This window comes from Meleagris gallopavo, chromosome 2 (genome assembly GCF_905368555.1).
Source record: "Meleagris gallopavo chromosome 2, MGAL_WU_HG_1.1, whole genome shotgun sequence".
NCBI lineage: Eukaryota > Metazoa > Chordata > Aves > Galliformes > Phasianidae > Meleagris > Meleagris gallopavo.
This window is the reverse complement of record NC_139405.1, coordinates 79844698-79868629: the sequence shown is the minus strand read 5'-3', so window position 1 is coordinate 79868629 and position 23932 is coordinate 79844698. Positions and strand designations below refer to the sequence as shown.

At 40.0% G+C, this 23932-nt stretch overlaps 1 protein-coding gene across 6 annotated transcripts in view; it reads right to left on the bottom strand.

The window, feature by feature from the left end:
• Positions 1-23932, bottom strand: part of FILIP1 (filamin A interacting protein 1) — a 105690-nt gene that overhangs the window by 40604 nt on the left and 41154 nt on the right. For all 6 annotated transcript variants that reach the window (XR_014881543.1, XM_085217780.1, XM_085217781.1 and 3 more), the window contains 3 exons: positions 21698-21976; positions 3879-4052; positions 1157-1335 (listed from right to left, as the gene is read on the bottom strand). Coding sequence is in view for 5 of the 6 variants with exons in the window: in XM_085217780.1 (XP_085073906.1) it covers positions 1157-1335; positions 3879-4052; positions 21698-21970 (626 nt within the window). In the remaining variant the exon portion in view is untranslated. The remainder of the gene's footprint in view (positions 1-1156; positions 1336-3878; positions 4053-21697; positions 21977-23932) is intronic.

Here is a 23932-nt window from a genome sequence, read left to right as displayed (position 1 = left end):
ACCACAGTGAAAAAAATGTCAAGTAAGAGAATTAGATATGAATAACTACTTGGAAAGACAGCAGATTTTTTATTTTATCCTACGGGAATAAAATTGTTAAGATATAGACACATTTTTGTCCTTTAAAGTTTGCCAATCAACACAGGAAAGCAAAGAATCAGAAAAAGAACAGCCACTAAACCAGGAAATACGGTCACTTTAGCTCATGTACCACCTACTCATAGCTGGCATTGAGCAGAGCTCAGGAAATCCACTGAACAGTTCAATTCCTGGCTTATTGCAATAGTCTGCCACCAGACTGTGGTTTCCTCAAAAGCATTTCTTCTTTCAACTCGCTCTAAGTATTCTTCTCAGAGCTTTTTTTTTTCTTCCAAACTTTGTGGTTTGATATTAAGCAGTTTGGTATGTGCATGAAATTTCATATTGAAAAACTCAGGCTGTTACTGAGTGCTCATTCTTCACCTAAGTTAGGTGCCCTTTCTTTTCTGTGACTTAGAGAACAAATTACTTGTACAATGACAAACATTTGAAAGAAAAAAAATGGAGCACACAAGCATGCTAGATATACAACTGCAGGCAGTCCATCACAGGCTGAGTGCCTTTTATAAAATATGAACATTTTTATTTCCAGAGGAATGTAGAACTTGCCTGAGGCACGTTCTTTCAAAAACATGAAAAATAATGCAAATTGTTTGTGACTTTATAAGCCTAAATGTGAAAGGCATGGCAAATGCCCTGCCATGAGTGTGCCAATATCCAAATATGTGGTTTTCCTTATCCAGTCCTCCTGCTGTGACACTGTGCCCCGTCATTCACAAAATGTGCCGCTCAGCTGAACAAGGCAGCCCAAACCTTAGCCAACACAAATAACATCTGATCTCTCAAAAGCTACCAGGAGATGAACTCAAAATGGGAATGAATAATACAAAACAAATTCATTTTTAAATTCAAGCGCACACGGCAAGAATGTTCAGTGGTACTCTTCCAGCTTTAGACTTGCAAAATAATGTACCATTAGCGTGAAAGAAGTGACATTTACAAATGGATTACATGAATTTAGCACCATTTAAACACAGAAAAGACCAACTCATGTCAATGCTGAACTTAAAAGTGTTGGGATATTGAGGGCATGCTTTGCATTGTCTTGGACACTCACCTCTCTCGCTCCTGCTCCAAGAGGTTGGTAAAGTCATCGCTCTTGTTCATGTAATCTGTATGTTTATGCTTCTCGTTTTCAAGCTCATAAACTGTGCGGCGATGGCATTTTTCTGCCAAAAGGAGCTGTTCCAGCATGCGTCGATATGTCTCCTTCTGCTTTTCTTCAAGCCTGTCCAGCTGGATTGCAGAAAAGGAGAATAGGCTGTTTCAGAGGTCTCCTGCTTACTTCATCTGATTTATTAACAAACAATGTCATGTTTGGTAAATGTGAGTCCCACAATTTTATGTCTTGCGCTTTATATAAAGCAGCGCCTAAAAATAGGAGTAATTGTCCCATAAAAATAATGATTTCTTTGGACAGGGTGTTTGCAATAAACATTTGCATAGCTCTTGGGTACACAAAGAACAGGGTTTCGTGTAGTTATAGGGTAACAAACAATACTGTCGCAGTGCAGAATGCCTCCTATGATGAGGTGCTGCTCAAAATTTTCTCATTTCACATGGGAACAGCAGCAGCAAATCTCTGGGAGGGATTTGAACCTTAGTTCAAGTGCATCTATGGGGACAGACACCCAAGTGAGTAGCATAAAGTATAAGCTCAAAGCTGAAATTTGAACTGTGCATCTTCAACACAGTTATACCTGTACAACTGCTCAGATAAAAAGTGTGAACAAGCCCTGCCCACCTTCTGTATGATTCCCCCTCCACCCCAGCTTCACCAGGCAGCTGCTGTTTCACAGGGTGCCTCTGCAAACCAGGGGAAATAAGAGAGCCAGAGGACTGCACTGAAGCAGCTCTCCAGAAGCTGAATATGACAGTCAAGAAAAAATCACTGCATTTTATAAAGGAGCCAGGATATCTTTTGTGCACTTAGGAGTTTTTGATACCACCCTATTTTAGCTCTCATGTAACCTCTGTATAACTAGACATGACAGAAATTGATGTACACTGAAGTCCCCTAGCCAGTATTTCATGCGTGCTCTCAAATACTAATGTTTGCCTTCCTTACTTATTATCACCCCTTCAAATCGCAGAAGATACCACGACAAAAGTGAATAGTAAAAGGTACCCAGTGGTAGACAATTCCTGGTGAAAAAACTGTGTGTTCTGAACAGAAGAACTGTGAAGAATTGGACAGATGCTACAGCGTATTGTATGGCATGTTGTTGCATGCTCTTTTTCTGTGCTCTGTACTGTTATGAAACTATGACCATGAGAAATGGTTGCTTATTTTGGCACTCACAGGGCCTCAAACATTCCCAGATCTATTCTAGGTTTATTTATTATATATATATTTGTTTATTAGATTAGATTTTAAGCCAAGAGTTTAAATCCTTGGCTTAAAGTCCTGCAGATCTCCTTTAGGGGCTGAACTAACTTCATAGCCCTGCTGGTGAAGAGAAAAGATATGATTAGGTATTTTTGATCCTGTAATTATGGTCAAAATCTATCTCTGATGGTATTCATTTCTGAACTATGCTAGTGCTCTACTATGTCACAGAAAAGAACTTGGGGATACAGCTGCATTGCTGGCAACGTGGACATAAGTCACCAGTGTGCTCTCACAGCCCAGAAAGCCAACAGTATTCTGAGCTGCATCAAAAGCAGGTTGAGGGAGGTGATCCTGTCTCTCTACTCTGCACTTGGTGAGACCTCACCTGGAGTACTGCATCCAGATGTGAAGTCCTCAGTGTAGGAAAGACATGGACCTGTTAGAGCATGTCCAGAGGAGGGCTACAAAAATGATCCAAGGGACAAAACACTTCTGCTATGAGGACAGGCTGGGAGAGCTGGGGCTGTTCAGCCTGGAGAAGAGAAGGCTCTGGGAAGACTTGAAAGCAGTCTTTCAGTATCTGAAGGGGGCTATAAGAAGGGGACAGACACTTCAGCAGGGTCTGTTGTGATAGGACAAGGGGAAATGGCTTCAAACTAAAAGAGGGGAGATTTATAGTGGATATAAGGAAGATTTTTTAAATAAACACGGTGAAGTAGTGGAACAAATTGACAGAGACATGGTGGATGCCCTGTCCCCAAAGACATCCAAGGTCAGGCTGGACAGGGCTGTGGGCAATCTGATGTAGCTGTAGATGTCCCTGTTCATTGCTGGGGATTTGGACTAGATGAGCTTTAATGGTCCCTTCCAACTCAAATCATAGAAAAAAAAATAATCATAGTATCACAAGGTTGGAAACAACCCGCAAGATCATCTAGTCCAACCATCCTCCCATTACCACTGCTACCACAAGCCACTAAACCATATATTGTAGCTCCTCATCCAGACTCCTCTTGAACACTGCCAGGGACGGCGACTCCACCACCTCCCTGGGCAGCCATTCCAGTGCCTGACCACTCTCCGAGAGAAAAAGCTCTTCCTTATGTCTAATCTAAACCTCCTCTGGTACAACTTGTGGCCATAATGTTTCTATAATTCTGCATTTCTAAAAAAAGAAATGCAACACACGAAGATTTTATTCTCACTTACCTGCACCAGCCCTAAGGAGCATCTAGACTGTTTGTATTCAAACCCTGTGATTTTAGTTACCTTTATTTAGCAGGTTAAGTTAACAAGAATATTCAATTTTCCTTTGATTTCTTGTCATTTCTACCACCACTATATTATCCTCTGGCATGTTTTGCATAAACACAAAATGCATGCAATTTCCCTTCTGGTTAGGAATCCCCCTGCACAGACTTGAAGATGTAAACTGAGAAGTTTTTACCTCTGAAATTGGTTTCTCATAGACATCTTCTCCTATAGATTTTTCTTGGGCGAGGATGGCGTCCCTGTGTAGCACTCGCAGCACACTCTCTGGAGCTGCAGAACCATAGTGAGCTTCTAAAACTTCAGGTTTGGTTTTCTCTGTCTTCAACATGTGGATCACATCCTCCCTCGCCTGTAGCATAGAAGATCAGTAACATAAGCCAATCTGTTAATCAACAGGGGAAACGTGGAAAATCGGGGCACTACAGAGTGCATACAGAGAAAAAGTAAAAATTAGAAGAATGCTGGGCTGCCAATGCAAATACAAAACTTTGGGAGATATCAGAATAAACACAATCTGTGTAAGCCAAATGCAGTCCCTGTAGGAATTATTTATACTATTCCTTCTTGTCATTACATTTGAATGCCATGGATTTTTATCTGATTGAAACTAAAGCCAAAGAATATCATTAATCTTGACATATTTTTTCACTTATTTTGTGCCTTTGCTGTTCTCTGACTGCATTTAGGGAATGAGTAAAACAAGCAGCAAAAATGGGCTGAATTAATATTTTTCAGACAGTCTCACATCAAATATTTCCAATTAGCCACCTACTTGACTTTGTGACTACAGGTTATCTTCAAGTACTTCCAAAAAAAAAAAAAAAAAAAAAAAGTTTTCTAACTTTTGCTTGCTTAAACAAAATCCCTGGAAAGAAAATCCACAAGCGATGTCCCAGGTTGGATTTTTGGAGCATGTATCTCCCACAAGCCCACTGCAATGGAAAGCAGAAAGGTGCGGCACCATTTTTTCTCTTCCCTGCCCTGCTCAACCCATGTGAGCCTGGGAAACAAGTCAAGAGCTAAGGAAAAGTTCAGATATTTTAGGAAAAACCTCTTAGAAATTCAGCCTCAATATGAACAATGACTATTTAGGATTTATGAACTGGCCAACGCTTCATGTTTCCCAGTGTTCATAATGGCACTTGTTGTTACCGCTGTTCCAAATCCTAAATCTTTACCCAATACCACAGAGACATCACAGCTCTACAAATCACCTGCTTTTAAAACGAGCAAGGAAATAATTTCAGAAAATGGCAAAGACCACTTAATCTTTCCTTAATAAAATAATGTGAAAATAAACACAAAATGAGTTTGAGGCAAAGATCACACCACTCAGTTGAGAACTAGATGAACAGTTAGCTGTAAGGTCTTAACCCTGTACAACACTTTGTAACTTTGTAAATAAAAGCCTTACATGCGGTTCTGCCTACAAGATACAAATAACAGACTGGAATGGTAGAGAATATTTTTCAGCATGAGTGTGGAAGGGTGCATCACTCAAGGGTGTCAGAACTACGAATGAATTATGTGGGATAGTCCCAAGGAATGCCTGTACACCTCCCTCAATCATGTCCTGGTAATGTGCCACTCTCAGAACAGGAAAAAAAAGAAAAGAAAAAAAAAAGTTATTTTAGGAAAGCCTGAGAGAGTTTCAAGAACATACTATATATTTTTTTACATGTCTGTAGAAATAACAGCTATTTTAATGTCTTTGTTACTAAGAGGTTAGTACTTCTAATCTGTTTTTTTCTCCATGGTAAATGAATGTAATAATCATCATACACACTGGCAAGGCAGAGAATAGGAAACCTCTCCCTCCTCAGTCACCTGGCTATGACTGTCAGACAGCAACTAAATTGGGTTCCTAAAGCAGATGGTCCAATCTTCTTGGCTCCTGCTTCTTCTGGTTTGCACCTACCACTGAGTCCATTAAATAGCTCCTGGGGACCCTGGTCTCAGTTTTTGGGCCATCTGTGTCCTGTCCCAAGGCACACTCAGTGTCTCACTGTGCGCCTTATGCGGTGCTCAGGGCCACTCTGTGCAAAGGGAGTGCTGAAAATAATGGGGACAAAGGGAGCAGCATTCTTCTGCCCTGTGCACCAGTACCGAAGATGCACCATGCTAAAACCTTGACTCATTTTGGCCTTAAGCACAGGAAGCGTCAAGCCCCATTTCTCAAGAATGGGTCTACATTGGAAGACTCAACTAGAAAGGAGGGAGGGAGGATGAATTTGTTAACCCCTATTGCAGCTATCAGGCCCCATGTGGTGTAATTAAACATTGAGAGGCAAAGCAGAGACAATCCCTGCTTGGTGATTTAGTGTCGATAGGCGCTGGCAGAGGAACCTAATGCTGCCCTTCCAATGAATGTCTTAGCACCTGTCCAAGTTGTGCATACTTTCCTTCCAGTCTCATTAGTCTTTAATCATCATCGACTGAAACATAACAACTTCAGCAGGAGAGAATAAGAATCTCCTTGAGACAAATTTGCCAGTTAAGAGATGTTTCTGGATGCTGCAGTTTTGGGTCCCCAGGAGCCAGTGGGAGAGGAGCTGGGAAGTAGGTGATGCTAAACAGAGGAACTAAACCCCTAAACAAGAAAGAAGAGGTTGTCGAAGCTCTGTCAGAGCTTTGAACGATACTCTTTTCCACAGCATCACAGAACGACACAATGGCTGAGGTGGGCAGGGACTCCTCCTATGAAGAAAGACCGAGCAAACAGTGCTTGCTCAGTCTGGAGAAGAGAAAACTCTGGGGAGAGCTCATTGTGACATTCCAGTATTTAGAAGGAGCTTATAATTAGAATGAAGAAAAGAGGGAGATATCAGATATTAGGAGAAATTTTTTCACTCAGAGTGTGGTGAGGCACTGGAAGAGGTTGAAGAGGTTGCCCAGAGAAGCTGTGGATACTCCATCCCTGGAGGTGTTCAAGGCCAGGTTGGATGGGGCCTTGGACAACCTGATATAGTGGTTGGCAACTCTTCCCACAGCAGGGGGTGTTGGAACTAGGTGAACTCTAAGATCCCTTCCAACCCAATCCATTCTATGATTTATGATTCTATGGAAGCCATTTGGTCCAAACTCCGTGCTCAGGTAGTGAAACTCAGAGCAGGTTACCCAGGATCATGTCCAGTTATTCCTTTCATCATCTTTAAGAGCTCCAGAGCACAGCGCAGTGCACTGCAAACCCTGAGCAGAGAGGCCCCTTGCTGCAGCCCAAGGGAAGGATTTCCGGCCCATGGGCACCCACCCATTCATGTCCTCCTTTGTGGGCAGTCAGGACTTGAATCACAGTAGCATGATAAGATGCCTTCTGCCTTTTCTGGGCTTGATCATGCTCCTATCATTATCTTTTCAAGTACTCTGTTCCTATAACAGTTTGTGAAAAGAAAACTAATAAACAGACGCTCAGGTTGCTCATGCTAATATTAGCCTCATGCTAATAATAAACTGGAGACAAATTTGCTTTTATTTAGTCAGAGTCAAGCCCCAGCACTGAAAGATTCTGCCATGCCACTACCCCAGGTCTGGGCAGTTACATCCTATCTTCCCAACCAGCCTTGGGATTTACGGAGTCCAATTAGTCTCTCTGACACTCCCCAAGATAAATGTACATGGAAGAAGCCGAAACTGCAGGACTGTATTTTTCATGATTTCATATTTCCTTCAAATGACAAATTTTCCTCTGAAACTAGAAAAGAACTCATAAGAAAATGTTTTCTTTCGATATATAGAGAACAACCATCACTGAACTAAGCTTCAGGATATAAAGCATTTCCAGATAACAAGTCAGCATAATACTGTGGAGAAACACTTGGACTACAACACACACACCTACAAAGAAGTGTGAGAGGTCCCTCTTCCTAGCTACGAAGAACTATACTGGCAAACTGCTTCTATTTCCATATCTATTTATGGCCCTTCCTTGCTCCAAGGCACAACACTGCTTAGCATAAATCGTAAGCTAGGAGACAAATTCAAGGAAGAGATTTCAAACTGGAAGTAAAGCTGTATATACATCACAGACTAAAGGTTTTATCTGTTTTGGCTGAAGAAACATGGTGCTTGACAGAATAAAGCCCTCTCTGAAGTCATTTTATAGGTGTGCTGATGAGAGAGAATATTCAGGCATGAGATAGTCACACATTGCAGCAGTTTTCAGAATGAAAATTATTTGAGTAAGTCCAGAAAACTGCAAATATCCAGAAAAGCTCTCTTAAAAGTCAAAGTGCAGAATTAAGAAAATAAATGCATCTTCCCTTACAGTTTTTCATTACTTAAATTGTCCTCCCAAAAACTCTAAGATAAGCTACTATTAGTACTGTTGATACTGTGGTTACTCCGAAAATAAAGATGTTTTTTTTGTTAACAAAATGCTATCAAACAGTTGATCCACTGAACTGTAGGACTGATTGAGACAGATTAATGAACAGGTCATCTTAGAAATACTTTTAAGTCGGGAAGCACAAAAGGCCACACAGGTTGAGAAGTGTTTTTCTACACTCATTTTCTCCAGGAGCAAAGTCTGCTGAGAGTTCATCAAACTCTTTCTACCACCCCTGCTGACAGAGAAACTACATCAAACTGTATCGTCTAAGCCTTGTTCTGTCCTTACTGCAGGTACCAAAATCTAAAGGATGATCATCTCAAATCTCCAGTACATCCACTGAGGGGCTAAAATTCAATGAAGTACTGCTGTTCCACACAGCTCCTCCTGCTCTGCTCTTCTGCTCAGTTGCTGGTGTGTCAACTTACATTGCAGGTGTGTGTTTCTACCTGTGAACTCTCTCAGTACACAGCTCTCTTCTCTTAGGAGTACATGCTGCCTGCCCTGATGGAAGGCTGATGTGGAACCACTCTTCACACGATTCCCTTGAAATACTCGCTTTCTGGCAGAATAAAAGAGAAAGGCTTTCTTCGGCTTACTGGCCAGAGTGGAGAAGGGGTCTGAGTTCCAAACCTCACTTTAATACGTGCCTAGTAAAATACTTAAATAATATAGAAAGGATGTAAAGAAGTCCCTGCATAAAATTGAAACCATTTAGGAAACAATAGCATGACTCTGCTGCTTGTAAAAGGGGACTGGCAGCCTAGCAACCAAATTCTTGGTCAATGGAAAGACTGTTACACAAGCCCAGCATTCGGACGTGCTTCCTCCTCCTGCCCTGCCCTGCCAATTTACCACAGCCCTCTCTCCCCATTCCCACAGTCTTTGGCCTCTCCCGTGAGACCGCCAACAAAACTTAGCACCCACTAAACGGGGAATTTTTGCAATAGCCCATTTATCACCTGGGAAATGGGACTGGGCTGCTCAGACTTGTTTCATGTAAGGCAGCTAATAAATTGGGAAAAAAAATCAGTTGCATTTGAGATGAATGGACTCAAAATAATCACTGTCAGATGAGAATAAAATCCAACTCAGAATCCTTTGCCAGGCCATTTCCTAAACTCTTCTCCCAAATTTTGTTTGTTCATAAAATGCATTCATGCAAATCTATAGTGTTAACAGTTTAGGATCTCTAAATCACCTACCAATACTATTACCCTCATAGCTCAGTGCTCCATCTGAAGTACGCCTAATGACTTCAGAGAGATCTAAATACTTTAATAATATGAAGAGAATCCTCTCCATTTACTGAAAGAAGTTTTGAAAATTCAGGGCCGGAAACAATGTTTACAGGGAATACACTCATAGAATATTAGGAAGTTCTGATACTTACACCTTTTTTTTACACGCCTTTTCCTTGTTACCACAGCATTCTGTTCTGCCTGCACAAGTGAAAGCACCAAGTAACAGAGGTTTAATGTTTATAAAATCACGTTTTTTTTGCCAGTGATTAATGGCAAGAAATATCGATCAAACCACAGACAGCTTAACTTCTTACTTGTGGTGCTGGTACTTGTATTTCACACAGTTCAGGTTATTAATAGTGCAGCAGCTGCCCTGTATTACATCAGAAACTAGATAAGGTCACAGGTTTTCCCTGCAATGTTGTAATCTTGCCAGTGGCTGGTTTCCTAAATTCCAGTAGACTTTAACAACTTTTCACCTAGAGCTAACAAACATCACGACCAAGGCATACTTCTAAAGGAAATGGGGAGGATGCACTCACACTGCTTTCTGCACTAACCAGGACACACTCATGCTGTGTCACAGCTGGGGCAGGAACAGTCTTGTGTCAGAAAGTTCCCATTAGAGACCTCAGAGAGTAAATACAGCGTGTTTATTTACTCTGATTTAGTGAAGACAGCATCTTTAGGCAACTGTAGCTGAAAAACTGTATCTGCAAAAGCTCCTAACGCAAACTCGTGTTTAAACTTAGTCACTTCCCTTCTTTTCTTACTTTAAAATGAAATTCAAACAATTAAAGCAAATTTTCTTCATTTTTTGTTTCATGATACTATGAACACGACTAGAGAAAGTAATAAAAATTATCCTGCCTACTGGAAGGATGCTTCTGCTAAAGGTTTGCTTCCCCAAGCAATCCCTCCATACTGCTACAGGGTCTGGGTAGAAACTTGTTTTCAGGGCCGTAAGTATTTAGTGTACAATGAACGCTTCAAAATAAGTTAGATGCTCTATCGTATATTGCATCACTCAAAGCTCCTTTTTGCTAAAAAATCAATAAATACTTTTTCTCTCCTATACTGGATGTCTGAAATAGCCATGTTTACAACACTCACCTAATGGTTGAAAATGATAGCTTAATTACATGGTCTAATACTGTTAGAACAAGGGGGGGTGGCTTTAAATTAAAAGGGGAAATTTCAGTCAGACTTTAGGAAGAAATTCTTTACTTGGAGAGTGGTGAGGTGCTGGTACAGCTGCCCAGAGAGCTGTGGGTGCCCCATCCTGGAGACACTGAAGGCCAGGTTCAGTGGGGTCCTGGGAAGCCTGAACTGGTGGGGGGCAGCCCTGCCCACAGCAGGGGATTGGAAACTGCATAGCCCTTAAGGTCCCTTCCAACCTAAGATATTCTATGATTGCTTCTGTGATTTTATGACATTAATGCATTGATTTTCTTTCAAGGAAGACACCTGCCCTTCATCTTAGTGAAATTTCCTAATACTTGAAACACTGGAGTTCACTTGCACTAATTTCTTTTAACATTTCTGGACTCATATTTGTGTAAGAGATTTGCACTGGAAGTAACGAGCGTGTTCTGCACTGAAAAGTGAATTTTTTTTTGTTCAGCAGTTTAGTGTAATACATCAGGAAATGCAAGTGATCTCTTGTGACTGTGGAGATTTGAAACAAAGTTGACCTGACTTGGTCACACTGCATAGAACTTTCTGGCCTTGTACAAAGCCCTCAGTATCACCATATGCAGTGTACCATCATGGTCTGAGTTATTTTACAGTCATAACAGAGAAAGTCCTCCTAAAATCAATACTGTAGGAAAGGTACATGACAGACCAGCTCATCTGCTGCATAAATTCTCTGAAGTGGCTCCAGAAGAATTACATCAGAGATTAATTTGGTCTCTTATATTTAAAAACATCCTTGCTAAAGATTGCAGAGCTGGAGAGAAGTAGCACTGAGCAGTATAGTACTTCTTGCAGCAAGCTTTGAAACAGATCAAATGAGCACTAGAAGACATCTGTCTGTTATTTCCTGCCCACACAGCTTTGTTCTGCTTTATTGCCAGAGAGCTCCATGGATGATGTCACTTTTTTTCTGAAGAAAACAGGCCACCAGAGCCTTTCACTGACATAATTAATTATCTGTAGTCTGGGCCACAGCCAGAAAATTCCCATGGCAAGGCCCCGACAAGTATTAACTCCACACTGCTTAATGTTTTCAGAATTATTGGGGTTTGGGATATCCTGCCTTTTCCCCCAAAAGAGATTTTTGCTCAATAGTACCAAATTATGGGATGGTTACTGCAGCATGCAGAATTGTTGTGCCACGATCCCATCAGCGCAGAGAGATGGGTGCAAGAGGTCACTGTCAATTATGCATACAACTCTGCATGTTGGGATGTGCTTTACATGCTTCAGGAATGAATCGCAGAAGCTAAACCCGCAGGTTTGGGTTTACCATATCCAGTCATACATCTCAGCCAACATTAAGCGTATAATAACATTTTGCACATGATCTGAAGCCCGGCAGTAAGCAGAGGCCCCAGATTGATGCAACCAGACAACAGGGAAATGGAGAAACATCTGTTAAAGCACCTTTCTGGACACTTGAGCAGGGAGAATTGTTCATAACAGCACATGAAGAACTGCATTCACAATTCAGGGCTGGTGTGTGGCTGCTGTTTTGCAGTGCACAACGTAACAAATGAGGTAATTAACAAAGCAGCTTTAGATCTTTGAGCAGCTGTGAGAGCACTGCTCACCACAACGTTTGCACAGGCAGAGAGCTCCCTGGTTGCAGTACTTCAAATCAAACATGGAAATCTCCAGTGGCTCCAGTCCCTGTTCTGCTTTGTTCATGTTAAGGAAATGATCTGCAGCTTTCCATATCCCAGATGAATGGCAGATCACGAGCCACTGTAGCAGTATGGGAAATTACTAAAATTGTAGCACATTTCACGCACATTAAGGCAACCTTTATAGCTGGATTTGTGTAGTAAGGCTGTATTCCTTTAGCGATCGCAAATTTATTTTGTGATCAGTTAGCACATACTTAAGAGGAAAAAAAAGAAGATGACTTCCTTTTTCCTGTGTTATCATCTTTGCTTTAATCTTATGGCAACCAGTCTGGACCAAAACTGAAGAGATTCACTTTTTGTTCATGGACCTCTTTCCAGTGGCTACCACATATGACTCGTGATTCATTGACTCTATAGGGACTTACTTATCCTCTTCTCAAGAGTAACAAATCCACCCATGCATTTTTTTCTACAGTGCGCTGGCTATCCTCTGTCAGGAATAATCATGTGTGGAGCAGGACAGGATGAAAGACAAGCTGGTGCCGCTGGGGACATGGCCGTCAGGATGATAAAGTTCAGAGGAAATCCTTCTGCCTCTCCCACAGAGGCTGGAGCATAACCCAGAGCAAGCTACCAGCAGACATAAGTGTGTAAACATGTATAATAAACTGTATACACAACTTTCTCTTGTCCAAGCATTTTGTTGGCTTCAACAAGCTGTTTTTTCAGTGCTCTGTGCATTCAAGTTACTGGTGACTGATGAATGGGCAAGTATAGTAGGACTGTGTAACAGCGAGCACTTACCAGCATAGCTGCTTATTTAAATAGAGGAATCATCAAAGGAGGAGGGAGGATGAGAGTGAGCTCTCCGAAAAAAGTCACTTAGGGTAGACAAGGAAAGGCACAAAATAAGGGCCCTTGCCCATGCCCTTGATGTCTTCACAGCCTCCTGCTGCCTCTGAAGTCCCTGGATCTTGCTATGTCTGTCATTTCTCATGCCCTCCCCACACTTAGGTGTCCTCTCCCTTTTCCATTGCTCTTCTGCATTCCCAGGAACAATAATGGAGTTTCTCAAAATGCCATTTTGCCTGAAATGTTGAGGCTGCCTAATGAGCTTTCATTATAAACCTAACTCCATCAACACTTCTGTTTCCATCTTACTTAAATACAAAGGCCACAAATGTCTGGAAGTTACCATGTAACTGTACTTAGGTCAGTTGGTTCCACTAATTTTGCTGGTATGGAAGAATTGATGGTTTTTATTCTGCTTGTTTGTTTGTTTGTTTTTGTTGTGTGTTTGTTTTGTTTGGTTGGTTTGGTTTGGCTTTTCCCAAAGAAAAACAATCGTTTCCAGGATAAGAAACATTTGCAAAATCCAAACCATTCCTGTCTTAGAGAAGGACTTCCTTCAATAATCTTTCAGCAGTGCATCAGTTTGGTGCCACGTGTCTGCAGCCCTCAGACATAATCACTGAGCTCATTTTACTTTGGACCTTATGCAAAATTCTACACTGAAGCCAACAATTTCACAAAGATGTGGCAAGACACAGGATGCTCAGTAGGGCCAGCCGTCTTCTATGTGAAAATGTTGCATTTCTCTTGTTTTAGTCAACCAATAGGTGGAGCCTTTAACCCTAGAAACAAAACATTTTCTCAAGATAGTCATGTTCCCACAACTGTTATATAAAAGCTTATGTTTGTTTTTATTAAGGCTCATTTTGGATGGAAAATAATCAGTTTTGCTCTCAAGAGCTTATCTGATCCTCAGCTGGAGAACAGGAGACTCAAACTCAATAAACACACAATAGGGGCAGCAAAGTTAATAAAACTCAGCTACAACAAAAATGTTAAATTAACAACTGGTGACTCAGAGAACTGGACAGCAGCATGACACATAAGACATATGCTCATTGCAAGCTTTCCCAAGAATCCCAGCTATTTTAAAGCCATGCATCTAGCATTTATTGCAAATGGATTGGCCATGTTCTTTCCCACAGTATAACCCTTCTCCCAAGAAAATGCGAAAAGATATAAAATTTCTCATTAATGTTGCAGCGAGTGTACAATTTATATTGAGTAAGTGAAAAAAAAAAAAAAAAAAGAATCACACAGCAAAACAACAGCAAACCAGTTAAATGGCATTAGCTGATTAAAATGATTTGAAAAAGACTGGATAGGAGGATCAGTTAAGGACACTGATCCCAATGGAAACAAGACAAAAACTTAAACTTTCTGTATGGTTTTGGAAAGAAGATTAGTAATTTTTTTTAAAAACACATTAAAAAAACCACCAACACCAACAAACCAATCTGCTTATCACCTTCCCTCCACTCTAGATGAGATTTTCAATGAAATGGAGAGACCTGCCAGTTACCCTTCCCTCTTCTAATCCTCTAAGCCAACATCTAGCTACAGTCAGTGCAGTTCAGGCATTAGCAGAAAAGAATGTTAAAGCATCATTATGGAAGAGGTTTTCAGCTTATATTTATCCAGTGAGAGTGACATTTTAGTAAGGATAATGACTTCAAAAACATAATTCTAAAGCAGTCTTATGACCAAAGAGATTGTTATCATCACTATGGTTGATAGCACCTCTGCCCCTAATTTCAGAGGGAGCAGGAAATTGCCCGAATAGCACAATTTAACTCCGTCAGTATATTGCCTTATCTTTTTTTCTCTCATAACACAGCAGTATTTTTTTTTGTAATTTGTAATTATTGTGACTGGCTAGACAAGATCAGTATCCCTTGCATTTTGAACAGAAATGATAGCAAACTACAGGAAAACATGCTGCTCTAGGAAAAAAAAAACAAAACAAAACATCTCTGGCTACAAATTACTCAATGAAAATAAAAGAGCATTTCTGGTCTGGAGTTTACCCTAAATTGATTTTTTGTCTTGCAAAAGCCTGCTTCACTAGGAAAATACAAACGAACAAGGAGTCAGAAAGATGGGAGATAATTTTTTAATTCCTTGTGGTGATACTCTTATGCCAGACATTTTTAGGATACAATATGGATACCATCTTAATTCTCTTGTTTTCTCTGTGTTCTATTTCCATGTCTTTAGCTTGGATCCATTTATTGCTGTTGCATCCCCCTTTTATCACACTCATTTTCTTCTTGTCTAACCTCTTTCTTCTCATTCAATTCTCCTTAAATTACTTCTCTCTCCTCACATTAACCCTACCTTCATTTTTTCCACTGTAGCTCTGTGCATGCCAAGGATCCTCTCTAAGGGAATTTGAATTTCATTTGTACAATATGCTCAGAAAATCCTAAACTCTTCCAAATCCAATTAACAAGACTTCACAGTTACAAATACTTAAGTTGCTCCACATATACTTTTGTGTGGCTGTATATATTGCTTTCACTCAGGCTTCTCTTCAGATAACTATAGCTGTTCAGGTTGTGACATATGGCTAATGACCATGTGGAAGCTCTTACCTCTTCACTTTGCTATGTAATCTTTCCCCTAGATCAGTGCTGTGGCATCTTTTCCAACTTCTCCTGCAATGTTAATATTATCCAAAAGAAACATTTCTGATTTCCACCCATCTAACGAACATCCATTGCTCAAATCTTCAGGCAACTCAATATTCAAACACATCAATTCAAGAGTAACAAGAAAGGCACTGAAGAAAAATATAGGAGTTTGTACAGTGTTTTTAACCAAATAATATTGAGGGGAATGTCACAATGGTGCTTCAGCTTCTCAGGAAACCCTTATTTCCTTGACAAAGAATTGCAACAAACAAAAGAAGTTCAAGGCATTGTGTGAAAGTTTACACATAGCAGCAAGAGGAAGAAGAAACAGAGAAAAATAATATAACTATGGTTATAGAATCAAATTCTTTCACATATCAATCATACTACCAAGTGATGGGAGGGTCAAGTAAAGCCATTTTGGCATAGAAAAGGAAATATTAAAATCAGTGTACAAGACGCTGTGCACAAAGTTCTAGCTGCAGAAATTTAAGAAAGACAAAGCCAGGCACTGATCAAGGGATGATCAAAGAAGTAGGAAGCCTTTTCTGCTAGAGGAGACTAAAAGAAGGTGACATAGCTATCATAGAGAAGCGAAGGCTCAGAGGGTGTGTGTCTACCATCTGTAAACACAGCAGATATTAAACTGTAGGGAGTCAGGCAGGCAATTTAAAAAGTGATTGCTGTCTAGCATAGACTTCATAAAGTTTCACTGGACATAATTAAAATTGGACCAGAAATTAAAAGAAAAAAAAAAATGCTAAGCATTAAAGCTTTTCAGTTCTGGTACTATTTTCCAATAGAAGTAGCCAAGGTAAACAATCTATCTAGTCTTAAAACACATCCTGATAAACTCACAATGAAGGCTAAATGAACTAGTTGTCTAAAACTGGTGGAGGGACTTGATTTGCAGCAGATGAATGTTTTTTGCTTGTCAAGGACTCTAAGGAAAATGGATCAATGAATGCACCTAAAATATGAGAATGAAGAAATCCTCAAATTAGGAAGTGGCAAAAAAGTAGAATAAGGAAAAAGGTAAAACTGGAGAAATAAAAAAAGAGAAAGAAAACGAAGGGGGAGAAACTTTTCTTAGGAAAGAGAACAGAACATAATTATCATAGAACAAAATGTATTAATAAAATATGTATATCTATGAAGAAGAAATAAAGTAGAAAGCAGGAAATGGAATGAGGAAATATTTCCCTTTTCCCCCTTTACATTTACAAAGCTTAGTTTTATGATAGAAAGCTGATAAATGCTAAAATATCTTTTTATATTAGCATGCTATAGTTAGTGTATTACCAAACTCATCAAGGATCCTGCTGTTTTGAGTTTATTACAAGAGAGGATTTATCTTGTGGCAGGATGTATAGCCACCTGTACCTAAGTATTTCCCTAAGGCCTTCCCAGAGAGAACAAAACAGAGCCCTCACCCTCCTCTGCAAATCCTCCCCTGAAATGCTCTGGGCAAGGAGAAACTCACAGCAGCCTGAGGCAACCTCCTTCTGGTTCAGCCAGGTAAGAGCTCCTCCCCTACATGGTTACCCTGCTTCAGCCAGCAGCAACCAGACTTGTAACTGCCCCTCAACAACCCCTCCAGGAGCTAATAAACCTGCCAGTGCAATGTGCAGTTTGATAATCAACAGCACAAACACAATTAACCTACTAAGGCAAAGGTACTCCAATGCTGTCAGGCCCATGAGAAGCCAGCAAGGTTGGCCAGGGACTACAGCAGACAAGACCCAGCGTAATTCTTGGGCTTTATCCCAAGAATCCTGCCAAAAAACAGGTCTTCTAGGTCTTCCTGTTCCTTTGGCTTGAGGCTTGCAAACAAGCCCTGACTGCCACAGGAAAGGAGCTTTCCTTCACATGTGGAAGGTCCAAACCTTAAAACTAATTCCGGCCTCCCAGTATTTGGCAGTCTTAATTCAGCATCCGAGACGATGTTTGGACTAGCAACCTCAGCAGAAAGACCAAATCAGACTAGCCATGACAAGAAGGACTGGTTGCCAAGCCAGGGATAGGGATACTGGTGGAGTACACCGTGCAGTACAGCAGATACTGCTCCCCAGAAAATGGAGACATCCTCCCCTGTGCACTTTTGCTCTGACACTTTGGGTAAGCCCTCAGAGGAACCATCAAATGAAATCTTAAATAAATATATATTGAAGGAAAGAGCTTCTTTGACACCAGAGACATTTGGGCTTGAAGGAGGGAAGTCAAGCAAATGGGTTTACCTCTGAATATCTGCTACAGAGTGTTTCCTCTCAATAATAAGCATGAAACCAATCTCACAGTAAACTATTTGGAGCTCTGAAGACTCCTCAGGTATTGTGTCCTGTGGTTTATCTATGCTTAACCTGTATTTTTTACAGTCTCATTTCCAATATGTCACATTTCAGATATTGTCCATCCCATACACCAGATACCTTACCACATATTTCATGCACACCCCATTCTATTGCCAGCCCTGAGGAGCACACCTCTGCTCCTCCACAGCAGCTACCTGAGGGAGTGTGTCCGTCTGTCCTAACTCATGCAAAGGACCTCAGTGGGAATGGGTAGCTAAGCTGCAGGAGATGAATGCCATTTCTGCACTGGAGAAACACAATAAAGCATGGACATAACAAAGGCCTCAAATGGATTAGTTGCTCATATTTTAGTTGGTGTGAAATATAGAAACCATCTCCCAAGCTAGCCATCTGTCTGCAAAGGCACAAAATCTAGCTAAGAATATATATATATTTTTTTTTTCTTGGAAAACTCAATGATCTGCAGTGGATGTTGTATTTGTAAATGAAATTTTGTAATTGTTCTTTTCCCAAACATGCAATAAAAGAGCAAATTGAAAAAATGTATGAACACTGTTGCTCATTTCCCCTCAGGCCCCTAACCAGGTAATGTAGAAAATCAGTTTTGATATTGCTGGAGATAGGTGGCCACTGCTCAGCATACAGGAAATATATGCATGACAAACACATGGGCTATTGAACAAAAATCTGTGAGCCACAGATAGGACTGTACCATCACTGTAGACATTCACGCTGTCTGTGCTGCTCCGTAATTAGTAACATTTACATGTTGGTTTGACAGAAAGCCTGAAACAATTATACAAATTAACACTGTGCCTTCACGGTCCAATTTATTCTACTGATACTTGAAATTTTATGTTCAAATCAGTTTTATAGTCTTTAAAAACTGGGTTGTTTTTTTTTTTCCTTTGCATAGGAAGAAAACATGGAATTTTGCCTCTGTGTATTCAGCATGTGTTTAGAAACCATGTAAACACTGTTTTTTTAATATAAGCAGTAGGATCCTACAAGAGAAAAGACACTTGACTGAGCTACAATGGCTTTAAAAACAGTTCCTATCATCAGTCCATTTGCTTCTCCCTTTCCTTCTGAGACTTGTATTTAAGAGCTCTCCTGTCATGAACATTAGGACACACTTTCATCACTGCAGCTTCTGTATACTTTTTTGTCCCTTTCATTTTCTTACAAAATAAGGCCTAAGCTACAGTGACCTCAGCTGTTGATGAAAACTTTGTCTCCTCTACATGCAGTGAGAGTGTAGGGCCCAGCCAGGAAATCTGACAGCAGGCAAAGTTGAGTCCAACTTGGCACTGGAAGCTAAAACAAAGGCAAGCTACCTGAGGTCATTATAATGAAGGAAAAAAAGAGACATAAACATCACTGCTGGGGCATGCGTACACTGTTTACTGGCACTTTCATCTTACAGATTACAGTGGAGAAATGAGGTCCCACGGTAAGGACTCAGAACTGAGACTGGCAGCAATATGACTTGTGCCTATGGTTGCTATGATGTCAGATGGTGTGCACAGTGAGCTAAGCATGTGAAACATATGCATACATTAGCAGTTTATGTTCCTGAAGCCCATAGTTGCCATGACCATTACTTCTCTAGCTGAGATCACTGTTTGGAGTGTGCAAGGCAATGTCATCCTGCACTGTGTTGGATAGTGCAGATCATGGCTGCTGAGCAAACAGTCATGGTATTTAATGGCATTCTTTCTATAGAAATAATTGGATGACCCTATAAGTACAGCCTGCTGTTATTCTCAAAACAAAATCTTCTCACATATGCCTATACGTTGTTTGCTTTGCCAATATTGAAGTGTTTTCAAAATAAACCACAGCCTGATCTTCCACCCCAACAAAATGCCAGCCAGCCACCAGTGATGTCTGTACAGATCTGAAAATGAAAAGCCACGAAATGACTCAGTGTATTAGGTCACTGTGACAGCCAGGAGGTAATACCAGAGGATTTACTTTGGCTGGAGCCTGCCTTGGCTCATCTTCACTTGCAGTTTCAAAGCCAGGCTCTCATGTCAAAGCCAGGCTCTCATCTCAAGCCAGTGAGCTATAGCTTGCCCACTTCAGCAACAGTTCACCAGGTATCATGTAAATAACTAACTCAAACAGGGTTTTTTGAAATGAAATTAAAAATTCATGAATAAAAACCAAAATGATTCCTGTCCCTGACTGTAGGGAAGCAGAAAAACAGATGCACTTTACAGTTTTTGGTGTGTTTGTCCTCACAGCTCTCCTATGATATTGGGATACTTTAGCAGTGCCTATTGTCTCTGTAAGTTTTGTATTTAGAGGAATATCCCTAAAAATATTGTTCAGGACAATGGATTTATAACCTTGCTGAGAAATTTCAGCCCATATTACAGAGTAGATGGTAGCTATCCCCACCTTCCTCATGGAGAAAATGAAAAGATGGGCATTCCTTTAAAGGTTGCATAACTTGGCTCTGAAGTGTAAAATGATGGTGAAGATCTAAATTTCCATGTATTGAACAGGAGAGTTACTCAGGGATAAGAATACAGACCATATTTATTGCAACCCAGGAAACATTAGTGACTTTCTTGAAATTCCCTTCCAAGACCAAAATGATGGCTTCAAGCTAAATGTTTCTGAATCACACAAACATCATACATTTCTAATCAGGTTTGGCTTTATTCTATCTGCATGATAAATTCATCTTTTAGGAACTGACACATACAAGCTTTTGTATAAAGTAAAACTAAACACAATAAATGTGGGTATTGTTCTGCAGTGATACAAGTTGTTTTTTTTTCCTCCGAAATTGCATTCAACATATTTTCTTGCTTTTTTCCAGTTTTTCACTGCAAAATGACTGTTCTCTGTCTTTGCGACACAATTATTTAATTTGAATACATATTTCTTGAAACTCGAAAGTACTTTCTGGTAACCTGAAGTACAATGAAATTGCAGTATTGCAGTAACGATGTAACTCAGGTGACTCATATACCAAAGAAATTAATTGATCACTTCTAAAACATTTGCTTCTCTTAATCAGATGGGATGGTAAGGACTCCAAAATTAAAGTAAAAACATTTTAAATGTGGGTTTCAAGGAAAAGTAAAGCCTTGTATGAAATACTAAATAATTATGGCTAAATGGAATAAAAGCATTGAGACACAGAATGTTTTCAAACACAACAGGCAGTTGTTTTCTGCTTGTCCAAATGCAATAATGCACCATTAAAGTGGATACAAAAGAAGGGATGTATTTGACAAGCAGTCCTATTGCAGAAATGGATGAATAAGCATGCAAATCAGGACAACTGAAAAACTTTCAAGTAAGCATTGCTCCAGGAAAGAAAACCAATAGGCAAAACAGGGGATATGCAGAGGTCAGGGCAGGACAGAGAGAGCTCTGGCTGAGACTTGAGCAAACCCTCTGATATGTGCAGGGTCCTGGGCCATCTTGAGTCTTTTTCCAGTATTACTGACTTTTAGATTTCTCCCTTGAATATTTGTATTAAAGACTCACTGTATTTTTGTACTTTTTCTGAATTAATTCCCTTGTGATTGCTCTGCACCTCCTTCTGAGATCAGAACTCCCTTTCATCAGTTCTGACAGGTTTGTAATTTCTCTTGCTTCAGTACCTGCATATAGAGATGGTAAATAAAGCAGTACTTTAAACTGTGACTGTCTTGTTAAACACCACCTAGCACTGTTCACTCCTTATAGTCTTTTGTCTTATATTTGCATGTCACAGTCTCCTGAGCCCTGTGACAGACAACCTAAAATGTATGGATAAACAGAAAATATTGTAAAAAAAGATGTTTAATTTACCTGTAGTTCTCCTTCCATTATACTGAGGAGTTTTATCAAGTCCTCTTTAGAAAACTCTATGGACTTCTTGTTCTTTCGTTCACTAGGTCCAGGTGATTTTGAGTGCCGTTTGACAGTTGCTGAAACCATGACCTCATCTTCCTTCCGATGAGGTTTGTTCTTTTTCTTGGCATCATCCTGGAGTTTTTCGTTCTCTGCATGGCTGATGACAGGCTTGGAACTGGAGAACTGCCCGTTAGACGAGCTTTCTCCACCTTGGTTTCGGGATCTCATCCCTACCTAGAAAGAAATAAGCATTTTATAAACAAAATTACTCACAAAAAACCACAGCAGAAATACTGTCTCTTGGAAGAACAACAATCTTATAAATACTGAAATACACTGTTATACTCAAGGGAAGGGCACAGAATGCTCAAACATTTCAACAATTTTGTGTGTGGCAAACACTGAATCCAAAGCACTGGTTATAAATTAAGACAGTCCTAAAGTAAGGGTAACCATGTTTGTCAGTATGTCAAGACATTGATATGAGTTACAATGTATGGAACATTAAGTGCTGCAGGAAAATGATAAAGAACATTTTCTAGAGTCTTTTTCCAAAAGTCAACATTTTGATCATTCACAATCTATCACTATAAAATAAAAGTATGCTGAAGTAAATCTTATTTTAACATGAGGTTTCCTTGAGAGACAAGAATGCACTTAAATTATTCAAATGCATATTTCTTGAGTATAAATTCTCTATGAGAGAATGCAGTGACTACCTGACAAACAAACTCTACAGTCTCCGTCAGCAAAGCATTGGCTTTATTGGTTATTAGAGGTAACTAAGAAAACTTGGAAGGCAAACTCCATCTTAGGCTAAATACTGTCTGAGGTTGTTAGACTGCAAATGCTATGAAGGAAACCTGAAAAGAAGTTTGGATTGAGAGCACAAGAGGGCATGAAAACATTAAGAGGTAAATGGGCAGGATCAGAGCAGTCCTTCCAGAAAATTAGGTTTTCTCCAAAAAGTCAGGTCTTGGTTACTGACTCTCACAGCTCTGTTCTTTTAAGCATCTACACTGCATACTGAGGCTATTTCTATGCTAGAACATCGAACAGTGACAGTAAATGTGCCTGGGCTCCGGTACTGGACCTTCTTTATCACCAAATTGTTGGCAGCTCCTTGGCACACTTTTAGTCCAGGAGAATCACTGGCCCAAGCCAGGGACTAGTCCCAAAGACCATCCAGCTGCAGCCACTCTGTCTCAAAAGAGGAGAGTTTAGTAGTGTGAGCAAAGACAGACTGTGCTATTTGACCTCATGGACAGAATGGGAGCTTTGGGATCATTCAGTTTACAAGTAACGCAGTGTCACATAAAACACAGCTGCTAAAATCATCCTTTGTATATCATCTTCACCAAACAATAGTATTCTTGGATCCCATTAGCAACGTCAAATCAAGCCATTTGCCCTTATCTTCAGATCTTCTCATAGTTCTCTTTCTTACCATTAAGCCCTTTCCAAGTTAACATATATGCAACACATTCAACTGAAACTAGCCTAATCTGCCTGTTTCCTCCTCCAATAAAAATGTCTTCTTTTTCTTCTCCCTTGACAGTGAAGGCTTGACCAAGAAGGTTGACATTCCTTAAAGGCTCATTTACCCTGTAAGGTTTCATCTTTGTCACTGATTAAAAATGGCACAGAAGACAGTAGAGATTCATCAGTGTGTATTTCAATACTTATCAATATTAAAAAGATGTACAAAACATACTCAGATATGTTTGTTGATGGATCCATATTTCAATTTTGTCACCTTCCTATTAAGTAATAGTTATAGTACATCTAGGACTGTAATTGTCCTGTCATTATTGTCCATTAGGCAGTCTTGATCGTTGTTTGGGATCAAGATATTTCTGCCATACAAAATAAAAGGCAATAGTGAGTTTAGGCCTGCTTCAGGATCAAAGTCAAAGGTAAAATGTAAGGCAGAGCGAATTTAAATTAAGCTGGTTTCCTAAAAAAAGTCTTATTTGAAATGGCTTATATAACAGTCAAGGGAGACCATCAGAAGTTCATGTTGCCTTACTCCAATCTACTTTTGTATATGGTCATATCTTCTGCAACCTTAAGGGTTTTGTTTTGTTTTGTTTTTAAAGCCAGTTGACCTAAGATAATCAAGAACACTAGGAAGGCAAGATTTGTGCAGAAAGGTATCTTGTTTCAGATCAACTACAATCTGAGTTGCCT